This window comes from Canis lupus, chromosome 6 (assembly GCF_011100685.1).
Source record: "Canis lupus familiaris isolate Mischka breed German Shepherd chromosome 6, alternate assembly UU_Cfam_GSD_1.0, whole genome shotgun sequence".
Classification (NCBI taxonomy): domain Eukaryota; kingdom Metazoa; phylum Chordata; class Mammalia; order Carnivora; family Canidae; genus Canis; species Canis lupus.
Genome location: NC_049227.1, coordinates 38,549,923 through 38,564,799, shown reverse-complemented (window position 1 = coordinate 38,564,799; position 14,877 = coordinate 38,549,923). Strand labels below are relative to the sequence as shown.

Here is a 14,877-nt window from a genome sequence, read left to right as displayed (position 1 = left end):
ATGGGACACTGGTTACAGCTGGTCATGGACTTGTGCTGAGGACTGGAAGGTTATGGCCTTGCTTGCTGCATAGTAGAGACCCTGAATCTGTTTCTGGAGCAGCAGGGAGCTCAGGCCTGAGGAACTCTCAGTCCTCATCTCCTGCCCTGGGTCTTCATCCTTCCCCAGGCCACGGAAACTCCATTCACCTTCCAAGATCAGAGACTTTGGGTTGGGGGGCACAGAGAGGGAGGGAGGGGGAAGGAGGATGGACCCCTGGCTGGGCCCTGCAGAAAGGCACCCTAGGGCCTAGGGCAGGGCAAGAGGCCCCCAGGCCACTCAGGCCTGTGGCCTAGTGTGGGCCTACAAATGCTGTAACTGGGGAGAGGAGACCAGGGCTGGAGGGGTGCAGCCAACTCATCATTTCTTTTCCTTTTTTTTTTTAAAGATTTATTTATTTATTAATGAGAGACACAAACTGAGAGAGAGAGGCAGAGACATAGGGAGAGGGAGAAGCAGGCTCCCCACAGGGACCCCGACGCGGGACTTGAACCCAGATCCTGGGATCACAACCTGAGTCAAAGGCAGGCGCCCAACCACTGAGCCACCTAGGCATCTCTCTTTCTTTTCTTTTTTTTTAATATTTATTTATGAGAGAGGGAGATAGCACATACCCATGCCTGCAAGAGTGTGTGGGGAGGGGCAGAGAGAGTTTCTTTCTCATCTGCTGAGTTTGGAGCCCAAAGCAATTCTGGACTAGACTTCCTGAGATGATGACCTCCATCCGAAACTGACTGAGCCTCAACGAGCCCCACCTCCCTTTCCCCAAGCTTCTCCATCCCCCACTGAATTCCTGCCTCTGGCTCTGCACAAAGATTTTGCATTGAGACTGTCTGGCAGCAGCTGAGGTGCAGCTGGTGGGGGGTGGGGCTCCAGGGCCCTAAGAACAACGGGCCAGGTGGGAAGGGGCTTGGGAGCCAGGGGCCTCAAGGTCTGGGGGCATTTCTGTGACTCAGCATCCCAATTCCCTGGGTCCCAATTCTCTGTCCGCCAGCTTCTTCAGACCCTTTGGATCATAGGAATAAACTCTTGATTCTTAGAAAAATCACCTCCCTGGGGGCCACTTGTGAGTGCAACAGGAGGTAATGGCTAGACCATAACCTGATCATCTTCAAGGACCCTGCTTGCTCACAGACCCTGACCTGCAGGAAGAGGATGAGGGGTACTTATTGACCCTGGCCCTTTCTTTCCAAGTCAAAAGACACCCCAATATGTGGGTTCCTGTCAACAGAGGCCCGTGCAAGCCCACATCTTCTTTTACTTTCAGGAGAACCTTCTGACAGCCTTTTACACTGGAAGGCCCATCTCATGCTGGGGTCCCCAGCTCCAAGGGGTCACTCAGTGCCAGGGCCTGATCCAGCACTTACTTCCCCTTGACCATGTCCTCTCTTCCTACTTGCTGTCAGCATCCAGGTTCTAGATCCTTGCCCTGCATTTTCAAGTGACCCTGTGTCAAACTGCCACTTCATCTTATGACTTCACACTGAACTCCCTTGACAAAACCTTCCTCCTGTGCTGAAGCCATCAGAGGCTTTTATGACCCCATGGCCCCATCAAGCTTACCATCATCTGGAGCCTAGACAGCTTCTAGTCTTCTAATTGATTTCCCTGGTTTTAGCTCTTTCAAGCCAAATCTATCTAGCACCAGGGTCAAAGCAATTTCATTGCAAAGTGAAGTAACTCACTGTCTAAAACCCTCCCCTCTTCCCATCACAAATATACTCTGACCTTGGCCTATAAGGCCCCCGTTTGTGTCATCGGATTCCTACAGAGCTCCCCCATAGACAGTGTTCTTCAGCTGCCTGCTCAGTAGCTCAGGACCTTTGCACATGCTGTTCCCTCTGCTGGGGATGGCCTTCCCCCAGTTCTGTGGCTGCCTCTCCCTTCTATTTCAGGCCTGTTCTCCTCAATAGCCCAGCACATTCCCTAATACATAGTAGGTACTCAAGAAATAATAAAGCCTTCAAATGATCTGGGTCCTCCCAGTTCCTTACTCTCATTCTTTGTTGACTCAAAAAATTTCCTTCTGAGGTCTTCCATTAGTCTGATTTTCTCTACAACATCTGGTGACTCTCTCTACCCTATCTAACTTTCCTCCCAACCCCCAAAAGCATAGACCTTCCCCAGGCTCAGAGTTTCCCACTCAGTTGTGCCCAAGAACCATCTCTACTTTCCCAGATTTGGGGCCAGAGCTTCCCCAAGTCCTGTGAACCCCTGTTGACAAGTTCACTTTATATTCGAAGCAACTGCTAAACAGCAGCTATGTGTTAGGTGGAGGGACAAAGACAACCTAGAAATAGAGTATGGGTAAAAAGCCACAGACAGAAGCAGGAAGGGTGTGTGTGCATTCTGTAGTTGAGGGAGGTTGTTTTCTTTCCTGTAGCCTTTTTAAAAAAGATTTATTTGGATCCCAGGACCCAGGGATCATGCCCTGAGCCAAAGGTAGATGCTCAACCACTGAGCCACCCAGGCACCCCTCTTTCCTGTAGTCTTAGAAGTCACATGATTTTAGGGATACCTAAAAAGGCAGACACTCAACTGCTGAGCCACCCCGGTGTCCCGAATAAATAAAGTATTTTCTTTTAAGATTTTATTTATTTATTCATTCATGAAAGACAGAGAGGCAGAGACCTAGGCAGAGGGAGAAACAGGCTCCCTGAGGGGAGCCCGATGTGGGACTCAATCCCAGGACTCTGGGATCACGACCTGAGTCAAAGGCAGATGCTCAACCACTGGGCCACTCAGGCATCCCCAAATAAATAAAATCTTAAAAAAAAAAAAAAAAAGTCACATGATTTTAAACCTGTCTACTAGTCTGGAAAAAAATCTATCCTCTAGAGTGGAGAACAGGCCAAGATTGTCCGGTGGGTAGAAGGAGGGGAAATTGGCCAAACCAGGTTTGGGTTTACAGGATTATGGGTTGTTAGGGGTCTCCAGCCCATGACCATACCTGGCCATCAGGCAGGTTTCATTTCATCTGCTAGCATCTTCACTTTGAACTGGTCGTACCTCCATTCCAAAAACAAGGTTTCCCGCAATAAGCCAGGATCTGGGATGTTAATTTTATTCCATTTTAATTAATTTAAATTGCCACATATGGCTAGAGGATACTGTATGGGACAGCACAGATTAGGGGCAGACTCCAGAGAAGGAAGAATTGTAGGGTGGCATTCCTTGGCCTTACTCACAGCTGGCTCTGACAGCTGGCACACCTGTCACCCCCCCCCCCCCGACTCTGGGCCTTTCTGGGTGTAGGGGTAGTGGTGGACTCCCTCCGGGCCTACTTCTATCTACTATGATAGGTACTATGGTAGGTGCTAGGGGTAGGGAAGGAGAAAAGGCATCCCTGTCACAGTGGTGACGGTAACAGCGTTTGGATGGACCTCGAAAAAATAAGAGTCATTTTTCAAGTAGGCTGTGTTACTCTAGGCACTTTGAGATGCACCCCCGGGACCAGGGAGACATGCCTCCGGGGAAGAACCAGCCTACAGGGTTGGTGGAGCGGTGGCCCAGGACACCAGGGAGAGGCGCGCAGAGCATGCCTGGCGGAACCCAGGCGAGGCTAGTACAGCGTCTCTCGGGCGTGGGTTCTCAGGTGGCGCAGCAGGTGGGAGTTGCGGCTGAAGCTGCGGCCACACTGCGCGCACGAGTAGGGCCTGGCGCCGGTGTGCACCAGCATGTGGCGCAGCAGATTACAGCTGCGGCTGAAGCTCTTGCCGCACTCCCGGCACTCCTGGGGGGGCTCGGCTTGCCTGGACGCCGCCTCGGCGCCGGCGCCCCCGTGGGTGGCCAGGTGCCGCTGCAGGTGCGCGTTGCGCCGGAAGCTGCGGCCGCAAGTCGGGCAGCTGTAGGGCCGCTCGCCGGTGTGGCTGCGGCGGTGGCGGGCCAGGTTGGAGCTGTTTCGGAAGCGGTAGCCGCAGGTGTCGCAGGCGTGGGGCTTCTCCCCGGTGTGGATGCGCTGGTGGCGCGCCAGGTGGGCGCTCTGGCTGAAGCCCTCGCCGCACTCGCTGCAGCGGCAGGGCTTCTCGCCCGTGTGGCTGCGCCGGTGGCGGGCGAGGTCCTGCGTCTGGCTGAAGGTCTTGCCGCACTGGGTGCAATGGTGGGGCCTCGGGCCGCCGTGGGTCAGGAGGTGGCGCGCGAGACCCGCCCGCCGCACGAAGCGCTTCCCGCAGTGGGGGCAGCTGTAGGGCTTCTCGCCCGTGTGCACCCGCTGGTGGCAGACCAGCTGCGAGCTCTGGCTGAAGCTGCGGCCGCAGACCTGGCAGGCGAAGGGCCGCTCGCCCGTGTGCACGCGCCGGTGGGCCCCCAGGTGCTCGCTGCGCCGGAAGGCCTTGCCGCAGTCGCCGCACACATAGGGCCTGCGCTCGGGGCCAGGGCGCAGGCTGCCCGAGCACTCAGAGCACTGGTGGCCCTTGTCCTTGGCGTGGATCCGCAGGTGGCGCTTGAGGCTGGAGCGGCGCTGGAAGGTTTGGCCACAGTGAGAGCACAGGACGATGGCCGGCTCGCGCGCTTCGGGCTTGGGCTCGGGAACGCGCGGGGACTCGCGGTCCTGGGCGTGTGCCAGCAGGTGCTGCATGAGGTGGGCGCGGCGCTGGAAGCCCTGCCCGCACTCCGCACACAGGAAGGCGGGCTCCGAGGTGTGCGTCTGCAGGTGTTTGTTCAGGTGTGAACTCTGGCGGAAGCGGTGGCCGCAGAGGTGGCAGGCGTGCGGCCGCTCGTCCGTGTGCGTGCGCATGTGCAGCTTGAGGATGGAGCTGCGGCCGAAGCTCTTGCCGCAGCACTGGCACGGGAAGGAGCGAGCGCTGGGGTGAGACCGCAGCTGGTGCGCCTCCAGGCGGGCCAGCTGTCGGAAGCTCACGCCGCAGTCCGTGCAGATGAATTTCATCTCTGGTTCCGACCTGGAGGTGCTCCCCGCCACTTTGACTTCCAGAATGCCACTCTTGTCGGGAGGGGACCCTCCTTCACCGGTGCCACTCACTTCAGGGGCCGGCCCCAGCAGCTGACCGTGGGGCTCTTCTGCCGCCCCAGGAACATCTGCCCCGGCCTCTGTTGAGATGCCAATGGGCCAGGCAACCCCTTTGGGCTCTTCTTTAAACTCCTCATCTGGGGTTCTGTTTTCAAACCCTAGGAAAGAAGCAGAAAATGGAGATGGGCAAGCCTATTCCTAGATGCTCCCAGGAATCGCCTTGAACCTCAAGGTCCCAAAGCAGAAAGAAACCTGGGATCCTGCAAAGCTGGGAGGTGCGCAGAAGTTGAGGGTTTAACAAACAGACAACAAAAAGTTTACTATAGTAACCACTTTTTTTTTTTTTTTTTTTAAGTAGGTTCCCTGCTCAGTGTGGAGCCTAAATGGGGGCTTGAACTCACTAGCCTGAGATCAAGACCTGAGCTGAGGTCAGTTGGAAGTTTAACTCACTGAGCCACCCAGGTGCCCCAATGACTACCCACTTTAAAAGCTCAAAGTTAGGGGCACCTGACTGGCTCAGTCACTTAAGTGTCTGCCTTCGGCTCATCTCCTGATCTCAGGGTCTTGGGATGAAGCCCCGGGTTGGGCTCTCTGCTCGGCGGGGAGCCTGCTTCTCCCTCTCCCTTTGCCTGCTTTTCCCCCTGCTTGTGTTCTCTCTCTCAAATAAATAAATAAATAAATACTCAAAGTTAACAGGGTTGATGATTAATTCAGACACAATAAGCCTCTAAAATAAATGAATAAATGACTAATGAAGGAAGAAATGAATGAATCCACATCGAAATGGCCCATTTTTATTTTTATATATTTTTAAAGATTTTATTTATTTATTTGAGAGAAAGAGCACAAGCGCATGAGTGCAGGAGGAAGGGGCAGAGGAAGAAGCAGACTCCCCCCTGAGCAGAGGCTCTGAGATCGTGACCTGAGCTGAAGGCAGCCGCCTAACTGACTGAGCCACTCAGGTGCCCCCAAAGAGCCCATTTTTAGGCAAAGAGGCCAAAAAGTCAGGTAGGACCTGAGCTTCATTGACCACTCCTGAAACAGAAAGAACGAGCAGTGGTTGGTAAGCCAGAAGGGCCTCTTACCCAGAGGGTGTGTGGGCCAGGCCTTCTTTGCTGGGACATCTTCAAAGGTCAGAGACTTCCTGTAACAAAAGGATGGGCAGAGACCCTCGGTGACCGAGAATGGAGCTCTATGACCCAAGGGGGATGAAGAGCTGTTAAGGTTTAAATTAAGGAAGACATGAATTTGCTACAACGCAGAGGCTGAGGGCAACCGGGGCATGAGAACCATCTGGGGTGAGGGTAGCAGTCCAGCTCACCAGCACAGCTGCCAGCTCCTGATCTCGAGAGTTTTCTTCCAGCCATAGGACAGGGCCCTGGGGGACTGTCAGCACTGAGGAGAAAGAGCTGTTAGAAGCCAGACTTACGCTCCACGTGGCTACGGGGAGTGCACCTGCTGCCAGGGCCCCTAGGGGGACATTAGCTGCCTCCCATCCCTGTCAGAGAGGGAGGCTGCCTCTTTCTCACCCCACCCGCACATACTGGGCTTCCTAGCTCCCACCTTCCTAGGGTACCAGCTCCTCACCAGTCTCCTGCAGGACTTGGAATGTCATCTTGGGACCTGGGCTCAGGGGTTGCTTGGAACTAGGGGGGTGTCTCCAGGTCTCCAGCTCAGCAGGCTTGGAGGTCCCTGGCTGGGATGGTGGGGGTTCCTTTGGTGGCTCCAGGGCTGCAGTTCCTTCTGAGGGCACTTCCTTTTTGGGGCTGTGACTGGAGACCTGGGAAGAGCCTCCTTGTCCCTCCAGAGCAATGTCTGCACGGGGACAGTTCTTGCCAGTATTAAAACTAAAATCCTGTTCAAAATACATCTGTTAGACGACAGGCAGGCCAGGGGGATAATCCGCGTCCTTCTGACTCCCAAGGGAAATGTGACCAAGGAAGGGTGGGAGTCAGAGGAGTTAGGAGGTTAGAAAGGAATTAGCAGAGGGAGGGAAATGGGGTGCACTGAGGTCCCCGTCTCCCTACCTGCCGTCCGGCCCTCCTGACCCCCACCTCTTACCAGGGGCGCCACGGTGCCGGGCTCCCTCTGGATGCCCTCCAGCAGCAGCACCACCTCCTCGCCGTCCCGGAGTTGCTGGCCCTGGAGCCGAGCCAGGAGGTGCGGGGGCAGCACGCTCAGGAACTGCTCCAGTACCAGCAGCTCCAAGATCTGCTTCTTGGTATGCAGGGCCGGCCGCAGCCAGTGGTGGCACAGCTCGCGGAGCCGGCTCAGGGACGCCCTCGGGCCCATGTCCTCCTGATACTGGAAGCATCTGAAGAGCTGGTGAGCCACCTCGGGCCGGGGCCTGGCCTGGGCATGCTGGAGGTCCTCCTGCCCAGCGGTGTCCTCTTCTTCCAGTTTGACGGCTCCAAGCTGCTCTGGCTCCCGGGCGGCCGGGACGGGCTCCTCAGGCATCTTTCAGCTGGGGGAAGGCTCACGGCAGCTGGTCCCTCTCGGGTGGCACCTGTGGTATAAGAAATGCCTAACGGGGGATCCCTGGGTGGCGCAGCAGTTTGGCGCCTGCCTTTGGCCCAGGGCGCGATCCTGGAGACCCGGGATCGAATCCCACGTCGGGCTCCCGGTGCATGGAGCCTGCTTCTCTCTGCCTGTGTCTCTGCCTCTCTCTCTCTCTCTCTCTCTGTGACTATCATAAATAAATAAAAAAAAAATTAAAAAAAAAAAAGAAAAAAGAAAAAGAAATGCCTAACGGTGTGACCTCCACGAGAATCCGTTCTCCCGTTGGTCAGAGGTAATGGCTCGGAGAGCAGGACGCTGACAGGCAGAGAACACTGTTCTGGCTCTACGTTCCCTCCTGCAGCACTTAGAACCCCACGTTCACTTCCCCCCAGGGATCAAAACTGGCATTCCCGAGACAGGACCGTTTAGTTTCCCTGCCTCTTGATGCTGGGCCACGGGGAGTATGCGGCACCACCAAACGTGGGCCCTTGCACCAACGGGCCATCGCCTGCGATCCAGCTCTACTTTCCCAGCTTCGCACTGCCAGGGACGGGGGCGTGGTGGGTGAGTGATGGAATTTCCGGTACAAACGTGTAACTAGGAGTAGTAATACAGAGATTTAATGCACAATATGATGAATATAGGCAATAGTGTGCTGTAATTATGTGGTGTGATAAGTAGCACTCCACCAGCAGTCATACTATTATACATGAGTGAATCAAAGTACCAGGCTGTGCATCTTTAAGGTACACAATGTTACACATCACATTTATTCAATTAAAAAAAAAAAGAGAATAGGGCTCCTGGATGGCCTAGTCCGTTGAGCTTGAGCACCTGACTCTTGGTTTCGACTCAGGCGATGATCTGGGGGGTGGGATGGAGGTTCTGCACTTGTCACAGAATTGGCTTGGGGTTCTCTTTCCCTTTCCCTCTGCCTCTCCCACTTGTGCTCTCTCTCGCTCGCTCGAATAAATACATAAATAATTAATTAAAAACAAACAAGTGGGGATCCCTGGATGGCGCAGCGGTTTGGCGCCTGCCTTCGGCCCAGGGCGCGATCCTGGAGACCCAGGATCGAATCCCACGTCGGGCTCCCGGTGCATGGAGCCTGCTTCTCCCTCTGCCTGTGTCTCTGCCTCTCTCTCTCTGTGTGACTATCACAAATAAATAAATAAATACCTTAAAAAAATTAAAAAACAAACAAACAAACAAACAAGTGAAATGATCCGTTAAGGAAACAACGGAATAATTGTAAATACGGGACATTCCCGCAAAGGAACGGTTTCTTCCGTGTTGTTTTAAAAAAGCGCCTGTAGGGGGCGCATTGCTCCTGAGGAAACTAACAGCCACGCATCCAAATGAATGAACCTGGACTGGAGCCTGACGTCTTTATTTTATTTTTTAACTTAAAAAAAAAAAAAAAAAAAAGATTTTATTCAATTCTTTGAGAGAGAGAGAGAGAGCATGAGCAGGGGAAGGGGCAAAGGGAGAAACAGACTCCCCACTGAGCAGGGAGCCCACTTTGGGGTTTGATTCCACCTCCCTGAGATCATGACCTGAGCCAAAATTAAGGGTTGGCAGCTTATCTGACTGAGCCACCCAGGCGCCCCCGTTGTGTTGCTCTTTCAATGTCTCTGGAAGTTTGAAATTTTGAAGATAATAGGTGTGCGTGTGTGGGTGAGGGCAGGGGGGGGGTTCATGCATCTCATTTCTCCTTGACCAGACATCCTGACTCTCACTTTATGGCTCTGGAAGTGGCGCTCAGCAGTCAAGGCCAAAGCTGCCAGGTGGTCAGTGCACAGCTGAACACCCACCCAGGGTTCCAATCTCCTTGCCAACTGGGGTCCCACCAGAGACAGAGGCCGGGATGAGCCAGAGAGCGGGGATGGGTGGGTGCGTCTCCACAAGAGAGACCAAGACGAAGGCTTACAACTTGCAGAGATCTGTGACTGCTCTGCTCCCGAGGCCGACCACAGCGGCTCTGCCCACTGGAGGCCTCTAGGGGGTTCACTCTTGGGAGCTGGGTGATGGGCAGTGGAGGCAATCATTTCTCTTTCTTTCCTAATTTTTTTTCTAAGATTTTGTTTATTTATTAGAGACACAGAGAGAAAGGCTGAGACACAGGCAGAGGGAGAAGCAGGCTCCATGCAGGGAGCCCAATGCAGGACTCGATCCCGGGTTTCCAGGATCATGGCCTGAACCAAAGGGAGATGCTCAGCCACTGAGCCACCCAGCTGTCCCTCTTCCCTAATTTTTTAAAAAAAGATTTTATTTATTGATTAGAGAGAGAGAGAGCACAAGCAGGGGGAGCAGCAGAGGGAGAGAGAGAAGCAGAATCCCCCGCAGTGTAGGGAGCCCCATTCAGGGATCTATCCTAGGACACGCAGATCATGACCTGAGCTGAAGGCAGATGCTTTAACCCACTGAGCCACCCAGGCGTCCCTAATTTTTTTTTTTTTTTAATTCTAGATTCTTCCTTGGTCTACCACTCTGGAAGGTGTGGGGCTACTGGTTCCTTGTGGGACTGCCCACATCTACCAACAGGGAGATGCCTCGAGTTCAGCCTCACCCAGAGGACTCAGTTCCCTCCTTCAGCACAATCCAGCGGGTTTATGTCGTCCTGAATAGGCCAGCACTTCTGCTCCAGAGTTTTGAGGCACTTTTATATTTTAATTTTGGGCAAAATTATTTTATAGAAACAAAAACCCAAGTTCCAACATCTGTCTGCCTTTCCCCGCCCCTTTGCCTCAGGGCTACAAATGAACTTCTTCCAAATCTGACCCCTGACCCCCACGCATGGACGGTCCAAGCAGGGGCAAGTTTGGAAAGCCTCTGGCATCACTCTCCACCACGTAAAGGGGGGAAGGAGAGCAGGGCCGGGCCCCTGGAGGGCAACACATGGTGGGTGTGCAGGAGTGCTAGCAATTGCTGTTCTCATTACTACTGAGCAAGAACACACATAGCCACAGCTAACACAGCTAGTTGGTCCCATCACTGACCCATTTTATATCTGAGGACACCAAGGCTCAGAGGTACAGGCAAATGCCTAAGGAGCTAACTCGGCCTTGGCAATGCAGCCAGGGAGAAGTCGGCCTGGCCAAGAGCTTTGTTGAGCCCCTTTGTGGCATTACTGCGGGGCTAAGGGTTCCCTGAAGCTCCTGTTCATGCGGGGGCAGTGAGGTGTGGCAGAAAAGAGGAAATCGTGTTTTTTAAACCTGGCCAAGCAGTTCCCACCCCAAAGGAGGAGGATGATAGGGATGCTAAAGACCCAGGCTTCCAGGCAGTGGTTAGCGCCGCCTTCAGCCCAGGATGTGATCCTGAAGACCCAGGATTGAGTCCTGCATCGGGCTCCAGGCCTGGAGCCTGCTTCTCCCTCTACCTGTGTCTCTGCCTCTATGTGTGTGTGTCTTTCATGAATAAATAAATAAAGTCTTAAAAAAACAAAACAAAACACCCAGGCTTCCATCCTGGCCACCTGACCAGGCCAGCCCTCGTCTCTCCAGCCTCCCTCCCCCTTCCTGCTTCTCCATTCTCCTACCTAGCCTCCGAGCCAACGTTCTTTCCCACATTTGGCATCTGGCCCCATACGGGGCACCTTCCACCCCTGGCACCTCTCTTCAGGGACTGCACGACACACCAGCAACCTGTCTCTTGCCGTCTACTGTCACTCTGTGCCACAATCATGGTTGGGTGTCTCTCTGCCCTTGGCAAGTAAGAACCGCTTCTCATTCAAAACTGTTCCCCTAGTACCTGGAGTGGCTTCAGTGTTTGTGAGTAGAAGTAATAAGACGAAAATGATAACGCCTACCTGGCAGGTGTAATGATTGAGGAAAGCATGCAAAAATGTCTGGTGCAGAGAAGCTCTCTGAGAAGTGTTCGAGTAAACGGGCTTTTTGTATCATTATGTTTTGGTGGCATGAGCAAAATAATAGAACCAATCATGGGTAATCAGTCACCTTATAATAACAGCTGGCAGGTAGGAGTGCAAGGATGTATGGGCTCTCTGCTCAGGGTTGCTTAATCCCACCCCAGCCCACATGGTAAATTATAACTTCTCCGTTTGACAAGGGCAAAGACCACGCTCCAGAAGGATGGGTGACTTGCTCAAGGTCACACCAAGTAGAATCAAGATTTTCTTTAAGGTAAGAACACTGATCTTGACCTCATGGAAAACCTCAGAGGCAGAAAAGGACCCAATTTCCTGCCTCACCTCTTGCCCCATGCAATTTGCGTAATTTTAGCCAGAAGATGACTGCACGAATCAGGAAAAAAATAAGATGCCAAATTCTAGCCCCCAGGCCTAGACACACACTCAAGGGTGCCCGGAACCTCCAGGTGAGGTCTTGCCAAAAGGTTTGAAAGAGACGGAATTTAGGGGAAGTTGGCCAGAGACTCTCTCCCTCCCCCCCTCAGTCTTCAAGACAAAAGCTCTGTTCATATGCACATCTGTGGGGGGTGGGAGGCTCTTCAGCCTCCCTCCAGCGTTCGACCAGCTTAATCTGGAGCTGAGAGGTGGGGAAGCAATGGCTGGGTCTGCCAAAGGTGGAGGTGCTGCCACCAGACCCACCCAGACAGCAGGAGAGCCCAGAGCCGGGATCCTGGGCCAGAAGCCTCCCTTTCTCCCTGGACACAGCCGGCAAGAGATAGATTGGCTTGTTTTTGTTGGCCAGGCTCCCTTCCCAGTGCCGGGGTGAGTCGATGAGACCGGCCGGTCCACCTGGGGGCACATGGAACCTGCCTTTCCCTCCCCAGTGGGTACAGCAAACCCATGTTTCAAGAAGTCCCGCCACCCTCCTTGACGACCTCACCCCGCAGCTTCAGGGCCGCAGAGCTGGCTGGCACGGTCAGCTGGCATAGACCACCCACATCCCCCCTGAGACTTTGTTTCCAGCTTCCTAATCCCCCATCCCATTGCTGAGGCCCAGGGTCCCCCTTTTTCCCTCCAAGCTGCTAAGAACTCCTTATGTCTCTCCTGGCAACCTGCACCCCAGGCTTCCCTGCAACTCACCACTCGTGGTCCCCACTCCAGAGGTGGAAGTGCTAGGGGTTCTTTGAGGGCCCTAGGGCCAAAGCCAGCCTCTGCCAGACAGGGAAAGGACTCCGGGAAAATTAAACAGGAAGTTCCCTGCTCTAGTCCCGTCCAGGTAATGAAGGGGCTTCCTACAGTTAACCCTTAACCTTCCAGTTTGGGAGGGGGGTGGGGAGAGGGCGGGGCCAGAGAAATGAGGACGGAGTGGCTAATCTGAAATCTAGCCTTGGACCCCGCGAGTCTGACTACCCCTCCAGGTTAAGAACTGCCCACCTCCTAATCAGGACTGGTCTTGTTCTCTTTGGGGGAGTCTGTCAGCCTGTGTTTTCTGGGGGACCAGAGCTGCCCTTTAAAAATGCCTATTATACGGGCAGCCCGGGTGCCTCAGTGGTTTAGCCCCGCCTTCAGCCCAGGGCATGATCCTGGAGTCCCTGGATCAAGTCCCACATCGGGCTCCCTGCTGGGAGCCTGCTTCTCCCTCTGCCCGTGTCTCTGCCTCTCTGTGTGTCTCTCATGAATAAATAAATAAAACCTAATAAATAAATAAAAATGCCTATTATGCGTTGGGACTCTTTGCTAGGCATTTCATTCATGGAACAAATCTTTGCTGAGGTTAACAGGGGGAGCAGGCCCTGACCTCAGCGCTAACATGCATGTGTGTAGGAGCAGTCCCGGGTAAGAAGAGGACAGGACCACCCGATGGGGAAGAAGCGCACCATCAGCGCCACCTGAGATCTTCCTAAGAATCTCGCCAGGTGGCTTTTGTCCGGACTTTCCCAAAGACAAAGCAGGGGCTTCCGGGAGGGGAAGTGACCTCACCACTGGCCTTGAGCCCAGCTCGACCTCCAAAGTCAAGCCTTTCCCTTGCCTCTAAGGGGTCATGCTCTTGGCCGCGGGGCCCGAGGGCACTTTCCTCCGGTTCGCGAGCACCACCTGTCCTGGGGACCCGGGCCACCTGCTCCGTGGCCCGGGGCTGGGCGTGGGCCGCCCCTCCGCGAGGCCCGTGGATCCGTCGGGGCCACACCCTGCGCGGGCTCTGGCTCCGCTGCCGGATCGTCGTCTTCCTGGGCTTATCTCGTCCCTTTATTGTCTAGCGTGGGCCTCACCGGAACACAAGCTGCTGCTCCGCTTCCTCCACACCTAGCGCAGGGCTGGCGTGTGTCAAGACGGACGAAATGGGCAATGGGCTGGGAGCAGGCTCGCGGGCCCCCGCGCTCGGAAGTGCGCAGCGGGCGCGCCCGGCACCCGGGGCTCCACCTCCCGGACTCTGCCCGCCGCAGTCCCCACCCCACTCCCACCCCCGGCAGTTGCTGCGAAACCCCACCTACGGCCCGGGCCTGGTAAGCCCATCCCAGGACGGAGCCGGGAGACCCCCATCTCCTGGAGGCCGCCGGGACACCCCCATCTCCTGGGCGCCGCTGGGACACCCCCATCTCCTGGAGGCCGCTGGGACACTCCCATCTCCTGGGCGCCGCCGGGACACCCCCATCTCCTGGGCGCCGCGGGAACACCCCATCTCCTGGAGGCCGCCGGGACACCCCATCTCCTGGAGGCCGCCGGGACACCCCATCTCCTGGACGCCCCGGGACACCCCCATCTCCTGGACGCCACAGGGACACCCCCATCTCCTGGACGCAGCCCGGAGACCCCCATCTCCTGGGCGCCGCCGGGACACCCCCATCTCCTGGGCGCCGCCGGGAAACCCGCATCTCCTGGAGGCCGCCGGGACACCCCATCTCCTGGACGCCCCGGGACACCCCCATCTCTTGGGCGCCGCCGGGAGACCCCCCATCTCCTGGACGCAGCCCGGAGACCCCACCCCTTGGGCGGAGGCGCCTTCAGCGCTCCCAGATCTGGACTCCTCCCCACGGTCCCTGCCTCCGCCTTCGCCCCCCAGACCGACCTGCGCGGGGCTGGCTGTGGCCTCGGTAGACATGGCCACGTGTGAGCCCTGGCAGCGGGGGCTGCGCTGCGGGGAAGGGGGCCTGGGCGGCTAGGATGGGGAGAACTGGGCTCTCCGGTGAGGACGGGAGTCCGCACCAAGGGCCCGGGGCAGCTGGCTCAGAGCTGGGCGGGGAGGCTCGGCCTTCGCGTTAACACGGATTTCCAGGCCTCTGACTCCGAAGTGATCCCCCTTTTCTGGAAATGTGTCAGAAAAGCAGAGACCAGCTGGAGCAAACCACCGGAAACAGCACCCGGGCAGAAGCGCCGGCGCCCGCACGGACGCCAGAGCAACACCAGCTTTGGGTCTCCGTCATCCCCAGCCGCTCCCTGGGCTCGGCTCGTCCCCGGCTCCCGGCCCACCGCCCGCCCGCGCCCTGCATTCCCTCGGGGAATGTTCGCT

At 55.8% G+C, this 14,877-nt stretch overlaps 1 protein-coding gene across 1 annotated transcript; it reads right to left on the bottom strand.

The window, feature by feature from the left end:
• Positions 1 to 2,785: 2,785 nt before the first annotated feature.
• ZSCAN10 (zinc finger and SCAN domain containing 10) lies at positions 2,786 to 7,590 on the bottom strand. The gene is made up of 5 exons (XM_038538876.1): positions 7,067 to 7,590; positions 6,593 to 6,860; positions 6,327 to 6,391; positions 6,091 to 6,145; positions 2,786 to 5,163 (listed from the first exon to the last, which is right to left on the bottom strand). The coding sequence occupies exons 1-5, from the start codon at positions 7,460 to 7,462 to the stop codon at positions 3,602 to 3,604; spliced, it is 2,346 nt and encodes a 781-aa protein (XP_038394804.1). The 5' UTR covers positions 7,463 to 7,590; the 3' UTR covers positions 2,786 to 3,601.
• Between the last annotated feature and the right edge of the window lie 7,287 nt (positions 7,591 to 14,877).